Source organism: Gekko japonicus, unplaced genomic scaffold (assembly GCF_001447785.1).
Source record: "Gekko japonicus isolate JY-2015 unplaced genomic scaffold, Gekko_japonicus_V1.1 scaffold2308, whole genome shotgun sequence".
Taxonomy (NCBI): domain Eukaryota; kingdom Metazoa; phylum Chordata; class Lepidosauria; order Squamata; family Gekkonidae; genus Gekko; species Gekko japonicus.
This window is the reverse complement of record NW_015169248.1, coordinates 255,426-271,432: the sequence shown is the minus strand read 5'-3', so window position 1 is coordinate 271,432 and position 16,007 is coordinate 255,426. Positions and strand designations below refer to the sequence as shown.

Below are 16,007 nucleotides of genomic sequence, written 5' to 3'. Positions count from 1 at the left end.
ATTTTTTCTAATATAAGGTGATCCCAAACTTTGTTTAGCCAGTTGGTTCGTGTGATATGAGTGCAATTGTGCAATAGTTTGAACATTCCTTGGCATTGCCTTTCTTTGGGATTGGAATGTATACTGACCTTTTCCAATCCTGTGGCTACTGTTGTGTTTTCCAAATTTGCTGTCAAATTGAGTGCAGCACTTTAACAGCAGCATCTTTTAAGACTTTGAATAGCTCAGCTGGAATACCATCACCTCCACTAGCTTTGTTGTTAGTAATGCTACACTGTACTAGCATATTAATAGACAAATTGTGTCATGATCTCAGGATACATTTACTAGTTCTTTCTCCTCTACTGCTTGCTAATTTTTGCAAGTGATTTTGCTGATTTTGGAACCTTGCTCTTGGAAGTGAGTGAATTTAAATTCTGTGAAAGGTCTAGCACAGCTCTGTGATTGTGGTAGGAATGTTATTGGCCAATGCGATGCCACCTGGATATGTGACGTATACTTTCCCAGAAGACTGGCTTTCATGTGAACCTCTCCGTGTGGTAAATGAGACACAAAGTTGGTAAGTAATGGATCTCTGAATACACCTTAATGGATCTAGACATAGGCAGACTAAAATTCGCACATTATTAACCGGCTCAAACCACATGGAACATCATTCCAGTTGCCATCCGGGTATATTTCTATGCAGTCCTCATGGACTCCATTCGGTTCATTCGGGGCCCATTTTGAGTATGCCATTTGATCGCCGTTTAAATGCTTGAAGACGCCTTCCGTTTCCTGGTCATTCATTCCAAGAAACGCGTTTTTCCCAAACTTGGCGGCCAGACTCTGCACAGCCTTGTTCTCCTTGTCGTCCCTGGGTGAAGCAATTTGCAGGCCGAAATGGGAACACGTGGTTTTTGAAAGCTGATAATTCCCTTCAGCTCCACTGGTTACAAATTTTTTCTCTCTTGCTGCTGTGCTGTTTGGAAACATTTGGCCTAGAAAGACTGGCAAAGAATACAAACCAAAATTAATTCTTCCATACACATTTTTATCATAACATAAGAACATAAGAAATGCCAATGTTGGATCAGGCCAAAGGCCCATCCAGTCCAACACTCTGTATCACACAGTGGCCAGAAATACCAGTGCCATCAGGAGGTCCACCAGTGGGGCCAGGACATTAGAAGCCCTCCCACTGTTGACCCCCCCAAGCACCAAGATGACAGAGCATCACTTGCCCCAGAGTCCCTATCTATACCTTGTGGCTAACAGCCCAATTTATCTGAAATTGTTCTGCACATTTTGCTACACATATGAGGGGTTTAATCAGGGGCATAGCCAGAAAATTTGGGTGGTGGGGATTCAGGAAATATGGGAGGGAGCAGGATGGGGGCAGGGGAGAGAGAAGTCCTCCCCCCGCACCTCTTTGACTATTGGAGAGGCGTGGGCTCTCTGGGTTTTCTTTCTGCTTCTGCAGTCGGAAAAGCAGGAAGAAGAAATGCCCTACTGTAGCTACAAGTAGGGGTCATTTCCTGCAGGAGCGCATAGGAGCAGAGCTCCGGCAGTAAAGAGCCCAGGGGGCGGGCACATGCAACAAGCCCCACCCCCTGCTCCCTGGTCCAAAACAGTCCAGTGGCACCTTTAAGACCATACGGGGGTGGGTATCACAACGGCGCCCCCCCCCCCCAGCTAGCAATCCAAAACAGTCCAGTGGCATCTTTAAGACCAAGTTTGATTCAGGTACCAGCTCTCCCTCCTCTGCGAGGACAGACCTGCACGTCCCCCCCCCCAATAGCTAGCAATCCAAAACAGTCCAGTGGAGCCTGAGCAGCCGGTGTTGCCTTCTGACACACTTCCGGTGATGTTAGGGGTGTGTGGCATATGCAAATAAGTTATGCTAATGAGTTATGCTAATGAGCTCCTGCACCTCTTTTTCTATGGAATGACCCCTGGCTACAAGCCTGGGTTTAATAATGAGAACATTGTATGTCATCAGGGAACGTGATTCACAGATGCCTATACAGCCTTCTGCCTTACCTGTTGAGGTTTTACTTGCGGTCAACTGCAAATCCTTCATCTGTTCTTGTAAATGACTGATTTGAGTTTTAAGAAGTTCAAGTTCTAAAAGGAAAAAAATATATATTGTATTTATGTATTTTTTTTTCTTCCTTCACCTATCCTGAAGAATCAATCCTTGGAGACTCATTCCCCATGGCTGCATTTCTCTGGAAGGTTGACTTCAACACTGGCTTTCCATTGGCTTGCCAGGAAGCCTCTGAGGAGCTGAAGATTTCCCACTCCCAGCTCCCATTGCCTGCCACTAGAAAAATAAAGTAAACAATCACTGTCAGCACGACGGCATTACATCACTTCTGGAGAAACCCTGGAAATGACCTCATGCCTCACTAGGAATTGCTGACAACTCTGTGGTAAAACCTGAACTAGGCAGGACAAAAAGCACAAGGTCTCCAAGGACACTGAAGGATAACCAGAACGACTGATATTATGAAGGCCGTGCCCTGGGTGTGATAACTAGGCTTGCCAAGTCCCCCCAGGGGGTGGGGAAAACCCCACCCCAGAGGCCTGTTCCCCGCTGCTGGCAGATCGGGCCCCGGGGGGAACCCCACCCCGATGTGCACGTCACCCGGAAGTGACGCGACCACGCCAGGCACACTGGGGGTGGGACCACGGTCATCCGAGGGAAAACTCTATGGTTTTCCCTCGGATGGTCATGGCCCCGCCCCCAGCGTGCCCGGCGTGTACGCGCGCACTCCAGCCACCAGTCCCCCACTGCGGCTAAGAACATAAGAACATAAGAGGAAAACTCTATGGTTTTCCCTCGGATGGTCATGGCCCCGCCCCCAGCGTGCCCGGCGTGTACGCGCGCACTCCAGCCACCAGTCCCCCACTGCGGCTAAGAACATAAGAACATAAGAACATAAGAGACGCCAATGTTGGATCAGGCCAAAAGCCCATCCAGTCCAACACTCTGTGTCACACAGTGGCCAGAAATACCAGTGCCATCAGGAGGTCCAGCAGTGGGGCCAGGACATTAGAAGCCCTCCCACTGTTGACCCCCCCCCCCAAGCACCAAGAAGACAGAGCATCACTTGCCCCAGAGCCCCTAGCTATACCTTGTGGCTAATAGCCACTGATGGACCTCTGCTCCATATGCTTATCTAATTCCCTTTTGAAGCCGTCCATGCTTGTAGCACCCACCACTTCCTGTGGCAGTGAATTCCATGTGTTAATCACTCTTTGGGTGAAGAAGTACTTCCTTTTATCCGTTCTAACCCGACCGCTCTGCAGTTTCATGGAGTGCCCACGAGTTCTTGTATTGTGAGAAAGGGAGAAAAGTACCTCTTTCTTTACCTGCTCTTTCCCATGCATAATCTTATAAACCTCGATCATGTCACCCCTCAGTCGTCTTTTCTCCAAGCTAAAGAGCCCTAAGCGCTTTAACCTTTCCTCATAGGGAAAGTGTTCCAACCCTTTTATCATTCGAGTTGCCCTTTTCTGCACTTTTTCCAAAGCTATAATATCCTTTTTAAGGTGTGGTGCCCAGAACTGCACACAGTATTCCAAATGAGGTCTCACCATTGATTTATATAGGGGCATTATTATATTGGCTGATCTGTTTTCAATACCCTTCCTAATAATCCCCAGCATAGCATTGGCCTTCTTTATTGCAGTCACACACTGTCTCGACATTTTCAGTGAGTTATCCACTACAACTCCAAGATCTCTCTCTTGCTCAGTCTCTGCCAGTTCAGACCCCATCAATGTGTATTTATATTTAGGATTTTTGGCTCCAATGTGCATCACCTTGCACTTGGCCACATTGAACCCCATTTGCCATGTTGACGCCCACTCGCCCATCCTTGACAGATCCCCTTGGAGTGCCTCACAATCCTCACTGGTTTTCACCACCCTGAACAACTTTGTATCATCCGCAAATTTAGCCACTTCACTGCTTACTCCCATCTCCAAATCATTAATGAACAAGTTAAAAAGCAGTGGACCAAGTACTGATCCCTGCGGTACCCCACTGCTTACCACCCTCCACTGAGAAAATTGCCCACCTACACTCACTCTCTGTTTTCTATGAACTAGCCAGTTTTTGATCCATAAAAGGACTTGTCCTTCTATCCCATGATTTTTGAGCTTACTTAGGAGCCTTTGATGAGGAACTTTATCAAAAGCTTTCTGGAAGTCAAGGTAAATAATATCTATTGGATCCCCCTTGTCCACATGTTTGTTCACCCCCTCAAAGAACACTAACAGGTTAGTGAGACAAGATCTTCCCTTACAGAAACCGTGCTGAGTCTGCCTCAATAGGTTTTGTTCATCTATGTGCCTACTAATTCTTTCCTTAATAATGGTTTCCACCAATTTACCCGGTATCGACGTCAGACTGACTGGCCTGTAATTTCCCGGATCTCCTCTGGAACCCTTTTTAAAGATGGGAGTGACATTAGCTACCTTCCAATCCTCAGGAATGGAGGCAGATTTTAAGGAAAGATTACATATCTTTGTCAGGAGATCTACAAGTTCACATTTGAGTTCTTTCAGAACTCTCGGATGTATGCCATCTGGGCCTGGTGATTTTTCAGTTTTTAAGTTGTCTATCAGTTTTAGGACCTCCTCTCTCGTCACCTCAATCTGACTCAGGTCTTTCAACACCCCTCCTGAAATCAGTGGTTCTGGAGTGGGCAAGCACTTCTCATCTTCCACAGTGAAGACGGAGGCAAAAAATGCATTTAGCTTCTCAGCCATTTCCCTATCATCCTTCAATACTCCTTTTACCCCTTGGTCGTCCAAGGGCCCCACTGCCTCCCTGGCTGGTTTCCTGTTTCTAATGTATTTGAAGAAAGTTTTATTGTTGGTTTTTACGTTTTTTGCTATATGCTCCTCATATTCCCTTTTTGCCTGCCTGACCTCAGACTTGCATTTTATTTGCCATAGCCTGTGTTCCGTTTTATCAGCCTCACTGTGACTAGCTTTCCACTGCTTAAAGGAATTCTTTTTACTTTTTACAGCCTCCATTACTCTGTTTGTTAACCATGCAGGCTTTTTCCTATACCTGTTTGTGCCTTTCCTAACCTGCGGAATATATATTTTTTGAGCTTCTAGGATCGTAGTTTTAAATAGATCCCAAGCTTCCCCAATTGTTTTGACCCTTTCTACTTTTCCTTTCAGTTTCCTCCCCACGTGTCCCCTCATATCAGAGAAATTACCCCTTTTAAAGTTAAAAATGGTTGTGTGAGTCTTTTTGGCCAATTCTCTATTTGTACAAATGATGAACTCAACAACATTATGATCACTGTTTCCAAGCGGTGCAATCACTTTTACATCTCTCACCAGGTCTTGAGTGTTACTTAGGACCAAATCAAGGATCGCCTCTCCCCTGGTAGGTTCCGTGACCATCTGCTCCATAGCACAGTCATTTAGAGTGTCTAGAAACTCAATCTCTTTTTCCCGGCTAGAACACATATTGACCCAATCAATGTGTGGGTAGTTAAAATCACCTATTATTACACAGTGTTTTTGTCTAGTTGCTATCTTTAAGGCATTCATCATTTTATAATCCTCCTCTATCTTTTGATCTGGTGGGCGATAACAAACTCCCAGTGTTAAGTTTCCTTTTGGCCCCCCTATTTCAACCCATAGAACTTCCAGAAGCGAATCCAATTCACTTAGCCTCTCAATCTTTCTAGACTTTATACCCTCTCTGACATACAGAGCTACCCCACCTCCAACCCTTCCCCCCCTATCCTTCCGATATAATATATAACCGGGAATCACTGTGTCCCACTGATTTTCCTCATCCCACCAAGTTTCAGAAATACCCACAATGTCTATTTTTCCCTCCGACACCAAGCACTCCAACTCCCCGATTTTACCTCGGACACTTCTAGCATTTGTATAGAAACAGCTGTAATTTCCCTTACAAGTTAAGCCTGCATCCTTCCTCTTGCTATCTCGAGTCGTTGTCCGGCAGTCCATGTCACCAGCCATGGCCTCTGTGGACAATTTCAATCCACCTCCCTGTAGAAAAGCAACCGGTACCCCCTCACCTCTCTCAGATGAGCCAACCCGAACCAGAGACTTTTCATCTCCTGTCGGCTTTCCCCCAATATTCAGTTTAAAAGCTGCTCTGCCACCTTTTTGATTTTAAGTGCCAGCAGCCTGGTTCCTTCTCGGGACAAGTGGAGACCGTCTCGCCTGTACAGCTCCCTCTTGTTCCAAAAAGTATCCCAGTGCCTAACAAACCTGAACCCTTCCCCCCTACACCATCGTCTCATCCACGCATTGAGACTCCTGATCTCTGCCTGTCTCTCCGGCCCTGCGCGTGGAACAGGTAACACTTCTGAGAAGGCTACCTTGGAGGTCCTGGACCTAAGTTTCCTGCCCAGCAGCCTAAATTTCTCCTCCAGGACCTCACGACTGCATTTCCCCACATCGTTGGTGCCGACATGCACCACGACCACTGGCTCCTCCCCAGCACTATCTACCAGCCTATCTAAAACACGCGTAATGTCCGCTACCTTCGCACCAGGCAGGCAAGTCACCATACGGTCAGTACGCGGGTTCGCCACCCAGCTGTCTACCTGCCTAAGGATCGAATCACCCACTACCAAGAGCCCCCCTCCCACCCTGCTCAGGGATGGTTCCTTGGTGCAAAAGGAGAGCCGCTCACCAGCTGGGGAAGAGGTCCCTTCTGAGGGCACATTCCCCTTATCCTCAGCACGGTGCCCTGTTTCCCCTAGACCCTCATGCTCCCTGACAGCAGCGGGGCTGCCAGATCCAGAGTGGGACGTAGCTAACAAGTCCCCGAGAGTCTTTTCTGTGCGCCTAGCTGACTGTCTCTGCTTCTCCAGGTCAGCCACCTTGGCCTCAAGGGAGCACACACGTTCCCTGAGAACCAGGAGCTCCTTGCACCGAGGGCACACCCAAGACTTCTGCCCAGTGGGCAGATAGTCATACATGTGACACTCCGTGCAAAACACTGGATAGCCCCCAACCCCCTGCTGGCATTCTGGCTTCATAATTCTTTTAAAATAAATAAATATAATCCCCCTTTTAAACCCTTGGTATTTATGTGGTTTTTGTTATCAAAGTCAAATTATTTTACTGGAAAGACAAAGAGCCTAGGGCCTTGTCTTTCTGGCTCTTTTTGGGCTTCTTACAGAGCCCCTAGTCCAAGAGTCCCTAGGCTAAGAGCCACAGGCAAAGAGCCCTTTAGCCTCTGCCAAGGTGTTTCCTTAAATAGAGGCCTCCCCCAGCAGAGGTCAGGCAGCAGCTATTCAAATTCAAATTCACCCAGGCACTCAATCACAGGCAAAACAATGCCCCTTCCACTTCCTCTCAATTACAGGCAATCCCAGTCAAACAGTGCCCGTTCCTCTCCCACACTCAATCAGCCAGGACTCTGCAAGAACTCTAAGTGCTTCCACACACTGCTAAACACAGTTTTCCCACAAAATATCCTTAGCTGAATTCTCTCAGCTGAAAGCAAGTAAAAGAAACCCACTCACCTCTCTCACAGCTCTCTCTCCTGCTCCTGCTCAGAGCTCAGCTGGTCTCCTCTGCCTCTGGCAAGGTGCTTCCTTAAATAAAGGCCTCCCCCAGCAGAGGTCAGGCAGCAGCTATTCAAATTCAAATTCACCCAGGCACTCAATCACAGGCAAAACAATGCCCCTTCCACTTCCTCTCAATTACAGGCAATCCCAGTCAAACAATGCCCGTTCCTCTCCCACACTCAATCAGCCAGGACTCTGCAAGAACTCTAAGTGCTTCCACACACTGCTAAACACAGTTTTCCCACAAAATATCCTTAGCTGAATTCTCTCAGCTGAAAGCAAGTAAAAGAAACCCACTCACCTCTCTCACAGCTCTCTCTCCTGCTCAGAGCTCAGCTGGCAACCCTAGTGATAACCAATCTTCTCAGTTATACACAAGTTCTTTATAACTAATTTCCAGTCACACACACTCAGCCTAACATACCTCACAGGGCTGTTGTGAAGAAAAAAATGGAGGAGGAATATGTAGCCGCTTTGGATCCCCATTGAAGAGAAAGAGCAACCCTAGTGATAACCAATCTTCTCAGTTATACACAAGTTCTTTATAACTAATTTCCAGTCACACACACTCAGCCTAACATACCTCACAGGGCTGTTGTGAAGAAAAAAATGGAGGAGGAATATGTAGCCGCTTTGGATCCCCATTGAAGAGAAAGATGCGGTATAAATGAAGTAAATAAATACCTTATTAACTAACATGTTACAATCGTGAGCACAGCCGATGCTGTGTGTGAGACTATATAGTTGCAAGCCTCCTCACTGAACAACCTTATTCCATTGTTGTTGTTGTTCAGTCGCACAGTCAAGTCCGACTCTTTGTGACCCCATGGACCAAATCCCGCCAGGCCCTCCTGTCTTCTGCCATCCTCTGAAGTTGACTCAACTTCATGTTCGTTGCATCTGTGACACTGTCTAACCATCTCATCCTTTGCCGTCCCCGTCTTCTTTGACCTTCAGTCTTTCCCAGCATCAGGGTCTTCTTCTCCAGTGAGTGCTCCCTTCTCATTTGGGGGCCAAAGTATTTGAGCTTCAGTTTCATTATCTGGCCTTCCAGGGAACAGTCAGGGTTGATTTCTTTTAGGATGGACTGATTTGATCTTCTTGCAGTCCAAGGGACTCTCAAGTCAAGGGACTATTCCATCCAAGAATGCAAATAAAACTTTTTTTTCTCCTCAAGGCTCATCTGGAGCGACTGCTTTCAGAAGCCACTGAGGGCCTATCTATGAGATGGAGGCTGCGGGGGAGACCAACACTGGTCCAACTAGACAGCACACTACAGCATTTTAAACCTCAGTCTTCATAGCGACTGTACTCATGACAAGAGCCCTTGAGTCACAGGAGGAGGATTCTAGTCACTGGTAGTGCGGGGGGAGGTATAGATATATATAAGGTATAAATAGGGACTCTGGGGCAAGTGATGCTCTGTCTTCTTGGTGCTTGGGGGGGGTCAACAGTGGGAGGGCTTCTAATGTCCTGGCCCCACTGGTGGACCTCCTGATGGCACCTGGTATTTCTGGCCACTGTGTGACACAGAGTGTTGGACTGGATGGGCCTTTGGCCTGATCCAACATTGGCGTCTCTCATGTTCTTATGAGGGAAGGGTTGCATCACTTCATCTGCACTTTTTGTGGGAGGAGGAGGAGGAGGCCTCAATACCCAAGGGTAGGTAACGAAAGGGAGGTAATCTCATCCTTAAATAGTCTGGGGAAGGAATGTTCCCTTTCTCCCCCCCCCATTCTTTCAAGCAGGGTTGCCAGGTCCTACTTGGCTGCCGGTGGGGGGGATCCAGGCTCCCCTCCGGGATCTCCTGGCACATGTGCTTCAAAACCATAGAGTTTGCCTCAAAACTAGAGCGTCACCCCCCCCCCCAACATCCTTGATGTGATAACATCACTTCTGGGGGACATCACTGTGTTTGGGGCATCTCCCGGCGACGTCCCTGTTTGGGGGTGGATTGGAGCCCCCCAAAGCAGGGGGAACCCCCTCTGGGAATTGGGGTCTGGCAGCCCTACTTTCAAGACACCTCCATCTTTCATTCCCCTTCTCTACTATTTTCTTTCACCAAACTTCCTCAGGGGGGCGCTTTCACATATGCTAAACAATGCGCTTTCAATCTCCTTTCAACACACTTTGCAATTGGATTTTACTGTGTGAAACAGCAAAATCCACTTGCAAATGATTGCTGGAGAGGATTGAGACGGCATTAATTCAGTATTTTCCCTTGCTTCCTTCCTTTCTCCCTTCCTGTCCATCTCTTTCTCTGCTCTTTCCCATTTTCACTTTCTCTCTCCCCCCCCCCAATTATATCAGTATCTGATATTTTTCATGGGCAGACAATGGGCTGGCAACCTGTGCAGTAGTGATAAAAAGCTTAGACTAAACCCTGGTTACATGGTAAGATTTTCTTTCTTTTTTTTTAACCTAGAGGAACTTTCTCCAGTGCTAGTAAAAAAACCCAGCAACAGGCAAGTATTTTTCCACTGACTTCCTCGGTTCCAGAGGGCCAGTTGTGTTAGACTCTTGCAGAAGAGCCATCTTAAAGACCCCCCTTTAAATAAGGCTGCCAACCTTCTGGTGGCAGACAGCCACCAATGGATGTACAGCATATGGAGGTATGTAAACCACCACAAAAACCCCGTACAAATACAGTATTAGGCAACAAACTGTGTCCTTAAAATGAATGAGTCTTTTCTTTTACAGTTCTCTTTCACAGAAGTTATCAACCACTCCCTCTTTTTCTCTAAACACACTCAGAAATGAAGTGGCTACGGATTGCCTAGGTTGCCGTCCGTTTCCTCTGTCTTCTTCAGGCCACTGTCTCAATGGTGGAGCCCCAAAGCTCTAGAAAACTCTGACTTTGCAGTCTATCTTGCTTCAATTCGGCTCTCTTGCTGGGCTCTTAAGAGACAAAGAGGGAGTGGTTCATAACTTCTGTGAAAAAAAGGGACTGTAAAAGAAAATACTAATTCATTTTAAGGACACAATGTGTTGTCTACTACTTTATCAGTACAGTTCTTTTGGTGGTCTGCAAACCTTCAGGTGGCAGCTGGAGATAGGGTTGCCGAGTCTTACCAGTTTAATAGCAGGGGGAGTCCAGGGCCGTCTCCGGGAGTTCTCTCTCTCTTGCACGCCGCGATAACGTCACCCGGAAGTGACATCATTGTGTTGGGCGTGTTGGGGGCGGGACCACTACCATTCGAGGGAAAACCATAGAGTTTTCCCTTGAATGCTAGAGTGCTTCCCCACAACATGCCCGGCATGATGACATCACTTCCGGGTGATGTCATCACACTGGGCACATCTCCGCATGCCTGGCACTTTGGGGGTGGGGTTCCGCCCAGTGACCCGATCCAGGCCGGTGGGCAAGGGACCCATCGAGCGGGGATTCCTCCGCCTCCCCGGGGGACCTGGCAACCCTAGCTGGAGGTCTCCCACTATTACAGTTGATCTCCAGACAACCAAAATCACTTGCCCTGGAGAAAAATGCCTGCTTTGGAGGGTTGACTCTATGGAATTGTAACCCACTGAGGTTTCTCCCCTCCCCTCCCCAAACCCTGCCCTCCTCAAGCTCCACCCCACAAAATCTCCAGGTATTTCCCAACCCAAAGCTGGCAACCCTAACTTTAAAGAAAACTTCAAGACTAACAACTGTAATGCAACATAAGCTATCTTGGAAACCCCCCCCCCCCCCAATGTGAGATGCATGAACATAAGAACATAAGAGATGCCAGTGTTGGATCAGGCCAAAGGCCCCTCCAGTCCAACACTCTGTGTCACACAGTGGCCAGAAATACCAGGTGCCATCAGGAGGTCCACCAGTGGGGCCAGGACATTAGAAGCCCTCCCACTGTTGGACCCCCCCCCCAAGCACCAAGAAGGCAGAGCAAGAAGACAGAGCCCATGAAGTAGATGGGGTGAACCACTCCATATCTGCCTATGTTTATATACACACACACATTCCTGGGGCAGGAAGAAATGGCTTGCTTTTGAGCCACAACAAATATTGGCAAATCTTTGAACTTTCACCCCTGAAACATCTTTTGTTTAATTCCCGTGACCCCAAGGTCAGAAACTGATATTCTCTTTCTTTTGACACTTATTGGTATCCTCTTAAGTGGGGTCAGTTGAGGCGGCAGGAGAACCACTTAGCTTGAGCAAGCCGGAAACTCAAAGGGGCCTTGAATAGGTACTTTTAAACAAACCAACGAACAAACAACCTTTATTGGCCTAACAACCGAATTATAATGGGAAGGAAACAGTCTGAACAGTCAAGGCCCGGTCTGCTGAGACATTGCTCGCCTCCTAGCTGCAAGGTACACACATTTGGTCACAGTGTCAATCACCATTTGGTTCCGAGTAGATAATAAAAAAATAATTTTGCATGCATCAGATTGCCCTGCTTGCTCTCTCAACATGGGATCAATAAGTGTGGAATGTGCGTACCTATACATGTGCGTGGAAATACCAATATGGGAGGGTCTCTTGTGAGCTGTAGGGCTTATCTATAGCAATGACCTCTGCGCTAAGAAGCAATAGGATTGCTAGGCCAGAGAGCAGCTAAGAACGAAAGGAAAAGGGGAACTTTAGCTTAGGCAAGTACCCCTGGAAAATAACTGAGTTACCGAATCATAGCTAGACCCAGACAATTTCCCTTAGAGGAGAAGGTCACAGTGACATTTGGCGCAAGATGCCTTACGCAAGGGTATCGGCGTGAGGGAAAATTCCAGACGGAAAGTCCCCGAAAAACAAGGTATTAATGAAAAGTGATGACTATGGAAGATGGGCAAAGGTCTGGGGCGTGAAACGGGTTTTGATTGGTTAACGAAGGTGGAGTCGGACTCGACTGTGCGACTGAACAACAACAACAACAAAAAACTGCAAGGTACACAAATTTGGTCATAGTTTCAATCACCATTTGGTTCCGAGTAGATAATAAAAAAATAATTTTGCATTCATCAGATTTCCCTGCTTGCTCTCTCAACAAGGGATCAATAAGTGTGGAATGTGCGTACCTATACATGTGCTTGGAAATACCAATATGGGAGGGTCTCTTGTGAGCTGTAGGGCTTATCTATAGCAATGACCTCTGCGCTAAGAAGCAATAGGATTGCTAGGCCAGAGAGCAGCTAAGAACGAAAGGAAAAGGGGAACTTTAGCTTGGGCAAGTACCCCCGGAAAATAACTGAATTACCGAATCATAGCTAGACCCAGACAATTTCCCTTAGAGAAGGTCACAGTGACATTTGGCAAACGATGCCTTATGCAACGTATCGGCGCGAGGGAACATTCCAGACGGGAAGTCCCCGAAAAACAAGGTATTCATGGAAAGTGATGACTATGGAAGATGGGCAAAGGTCTGGGGCGTGAAACGGGTTTTGATTGGTTAACGAAGGTGGGCAATGGAAGTCAGGTCAAGAGAAGATTGCACCTGCACTCTCTCCTGCCTCACTTCGGACTTCACAGGAAAACCAGAGAAGGTGAGATTCTCTCTATCTCTCTCCAAGCTTCACGTTAAGATTGGTAAGACTATGCTACTGTTACGCTGCCCTGTTATTGTGATGTCCTTGCTTCCCATTTATCTTAAGTAATGGTTAAGTTGAAATAAAGGCATAAGGATGTGGATTAAAGAAATGTGCACAATGTATTTTTCTTGAACCTTTGAAGGTGGTTATGAGAAAGGCCTTTGTTAAGAATCATGTTCAAAATAAACTTATAAATAAACTTACAAGCGTGTCTGGTTTTCTCTAATGTCCTCTCCAGAGCAAAAATCAAAGATCTCTCTCGCAGCTAAGGGGTTGACCTGACAAGGCAGGTTAACACAACTTGCTCATGAAATCTAATCAAGTTTTCATATCTGGTCCCAGACCATGTCTTCTACCTCGTATGGGTGCAAATTGCTGTCAGGAAGGAAATTGCTAACGAGTTCTGTTACAGGGAAAATACCGAAATTATACCCTTGAGTGCTACTAAAGGTTTATCTCTGGTTTAAAATGTTTTCTCTCCTAACAGAGCCAGTGAAGTTCATCCTACGTTCTTATTACTTTTGTGCAGGAAAACAAGACATACAGTAAAAACTCACTCCCTGTATAGATTCCCCCACCCACAAGACATCTTACCTCTGCCTCCGCTGTCACCGTTGGGTCCTCGTTCACCTTGATCCCCTTTAGACCCAGGAGGGCCGGCTTTTCCTGGGGGTCCCTGTATCCCTCGTAATCCTGACAATTCATTATATAGATGAACAGAGATGAAAAGTGTGTGTGTGTGGGGGGGGAAGATGGGCATTTTTGTATTACAATCAACAGCAAGAACGAATTGTTGCTCAACAGAATATTCTGAAGAAAACGAAATGTGAAACCCACGCTGTCGTCCACGTCATTGGAAGAGAATGGTCCTAGGTCCTTTCTGCCCTATTATCTCAAATCCTTAAGGTGGAGATGAATTTGGGGTTTTGTATAAGCAGATTGTGTAAGCAGATCAGGGGCCGCGGTGGCTCAGAGGTTAAGACACTGAGCTGCAGACCGGAAGGTCTGTAGTTTGGCAGTTCGAGACCCGAGTGCCGCGTGACGGAGTGGGCTCCCGTCTCTGGCCCCAGCTCCTGCCAGCCTAGCAGTTTGAAAGCAAGAAATTGCAAGTAGATAAATAGGTACTGCTTTGGTGGGAAGGTAACGGCATTCCGTGTGCCTCAGCATTTAGTTATGCCGGCAACATGACCACGGAAATGTTTGCGGACAGCGCTGGCTCTTCGGCTTGGAAACGGAGATGGGCACCACCCCCTAGAGTTGGATTCAACTGGCTTTTGAGCAAGGAAAACCTTTACCTTGTGAGCAGATCATGCTCTTGTGCATTTTGCTTGGGCAAGGAGCAGCACCCATATCACAGCATGACTTGTCACTTTACCACCCAACGACCGCCATCTTCTTCAGAGGCTCTGCTTTGGGTACTTCTGGGATTAGGCAGGGGGCAACCCAGGAGAGGGCCTTCTAGGCCATGGCTCCAAAGCTCTGGAATTCTCTCCCCAAGGTGGATTTTTCTGTCCCCTTCTGTTGCCATCCTCCACCAGTTGGTGAAGACTTTCCTAACCTATGTTTTAATTGCTGGGTGGTTTTTTTTTTTTTTAAGTTCTGTATGTATTTTAACTCTGTTTTAAAAATTGTTTTAATGATGTGTGTTTAGTGGGGGTTGATTTAAATGATTTCAATGTGTTTTTTGCCATGCACATTTAAAATTGCTAGCCACCTTCCCTTGTAAGGGCAGAAAGACAGGGTACAAGTTTGTTAAATAAGTAATAAATAAAATAAAGGGATCTCCCCATAGAATGATTCCCTTCATCTTTGAAACATTGCTAAACACCTTGTGGAGAGAACTCTTATGTCAAAGGTCCCCAAAGATGGTGACAAATTTGTTGTGTTCTTCTAGTAATGAAAAATCCAACAGCTCTGTTTTAAGAAACAGTTGGGTTAGGAAAAGCCCAGTTGCAATAGAGACTGCAGGGAGGGACTTTGGAAGAGGAAGGAGAAATGGGCATGCTTCAACAAGGTCCAGGGTGCTGGAATATGCAAGGTCTATGGTGCATAGATAAAATGACAAGAACATCCTGAAGGGGGCAGCAGAGAGGACAACTCATTAGCATACTGAGATGAGGGACTTCCTACTATTTTGAAATAGTCTCCTTCCTGTCTCCTGATTGGCTCAGTTAGGGTTTTTCCTGCTGTGAGAACTGTTCATTACTGACTCCCTCCTAGCTAGTTAGACAGGTAGACTTCTCTTTCTCCCTGTCTCTTTTTACAAAGTTTGTTCTCTGGAGAAAAATGGCACCTTCAGGGGAAAACTCTATGGTATGTTATAGAGTCCTGGTGAAATCTTTCCCCAGATTCTCTTCTCCACAGGCAACACCCCCAACTACAAGGAATTTCCCATGCCAGAGTTGGCAACCCTCTATGCCTGGTTGTGCATTTTTTAGAAGTCCTGATACGAAGCATAGGTTCAACCAGTAACCGGGGGTCTCCAACATTTTGAGCCTCTGGGCACTTTTGTAATTCTGATACAGGGTGAGGACACAGACACAAAATGGCCACCATAGGAGGCAGGTAAAGGTTCCCTTGCTCAAAAGCCAGTCTAATCCGACTCTAGGGTTGCGGTGCTCATCTCCGTTTCAAAGCCGAAGAGCCAGTGCTGTCTGAAGATGTTTCCGTGGTCATGTGGCCGGCATGACTAAACACCAAGGCGCACGGAACGCTGTTAACTTCCCACTGAAGTGGTACCTATTTATCCACTTGCAATTTCTTGCTTTCGAACTGCTAGGTTGGCAGGAGCTGGAACTAGAGACGGGAGCTCACTCCATCATGCGGCAACTCGGGTCCCGAACTGCTGAACTACCGACCTTCCACAGCCTGCAGTTCAGTGTCTTAACCACTTGAGCCACCGCAGCTCCTTATAGGA

General features: G+C 46.9%; 1 protein-coding gene across 1 annotated transcript in view; it reads right to left on the bottom strand.

Annotated features, from left to right (window-relative positions):
* Window positions 1–609: 609 nt before the first annotated feature.
* LOC107114878 (pulmonary surfactant-associated protein D-like) overlaps window positions 610–16,007 on the bottom strand; it is a 16,283-nt gene continuing 885 nt past the window's right edge. The window contains exons 2-4 of the mRNA XM_015416484.1: window positions 13,685–13,783; window positions 2,023–2,106; window positions 610–989 (exon numbers count right to left, since the gene is read on the bottom strand). Of these exons, the coding sequence (XP_015271970.1) occupies window positions 610–989; window positions 2,023–2,106; window positions 13,685–13,783 (563 nt within the window). The remainder of the gene's footprint in view (window positions 990–2,022; window positions 2,107–13,684; window positions 13,784–16,007) is intronic.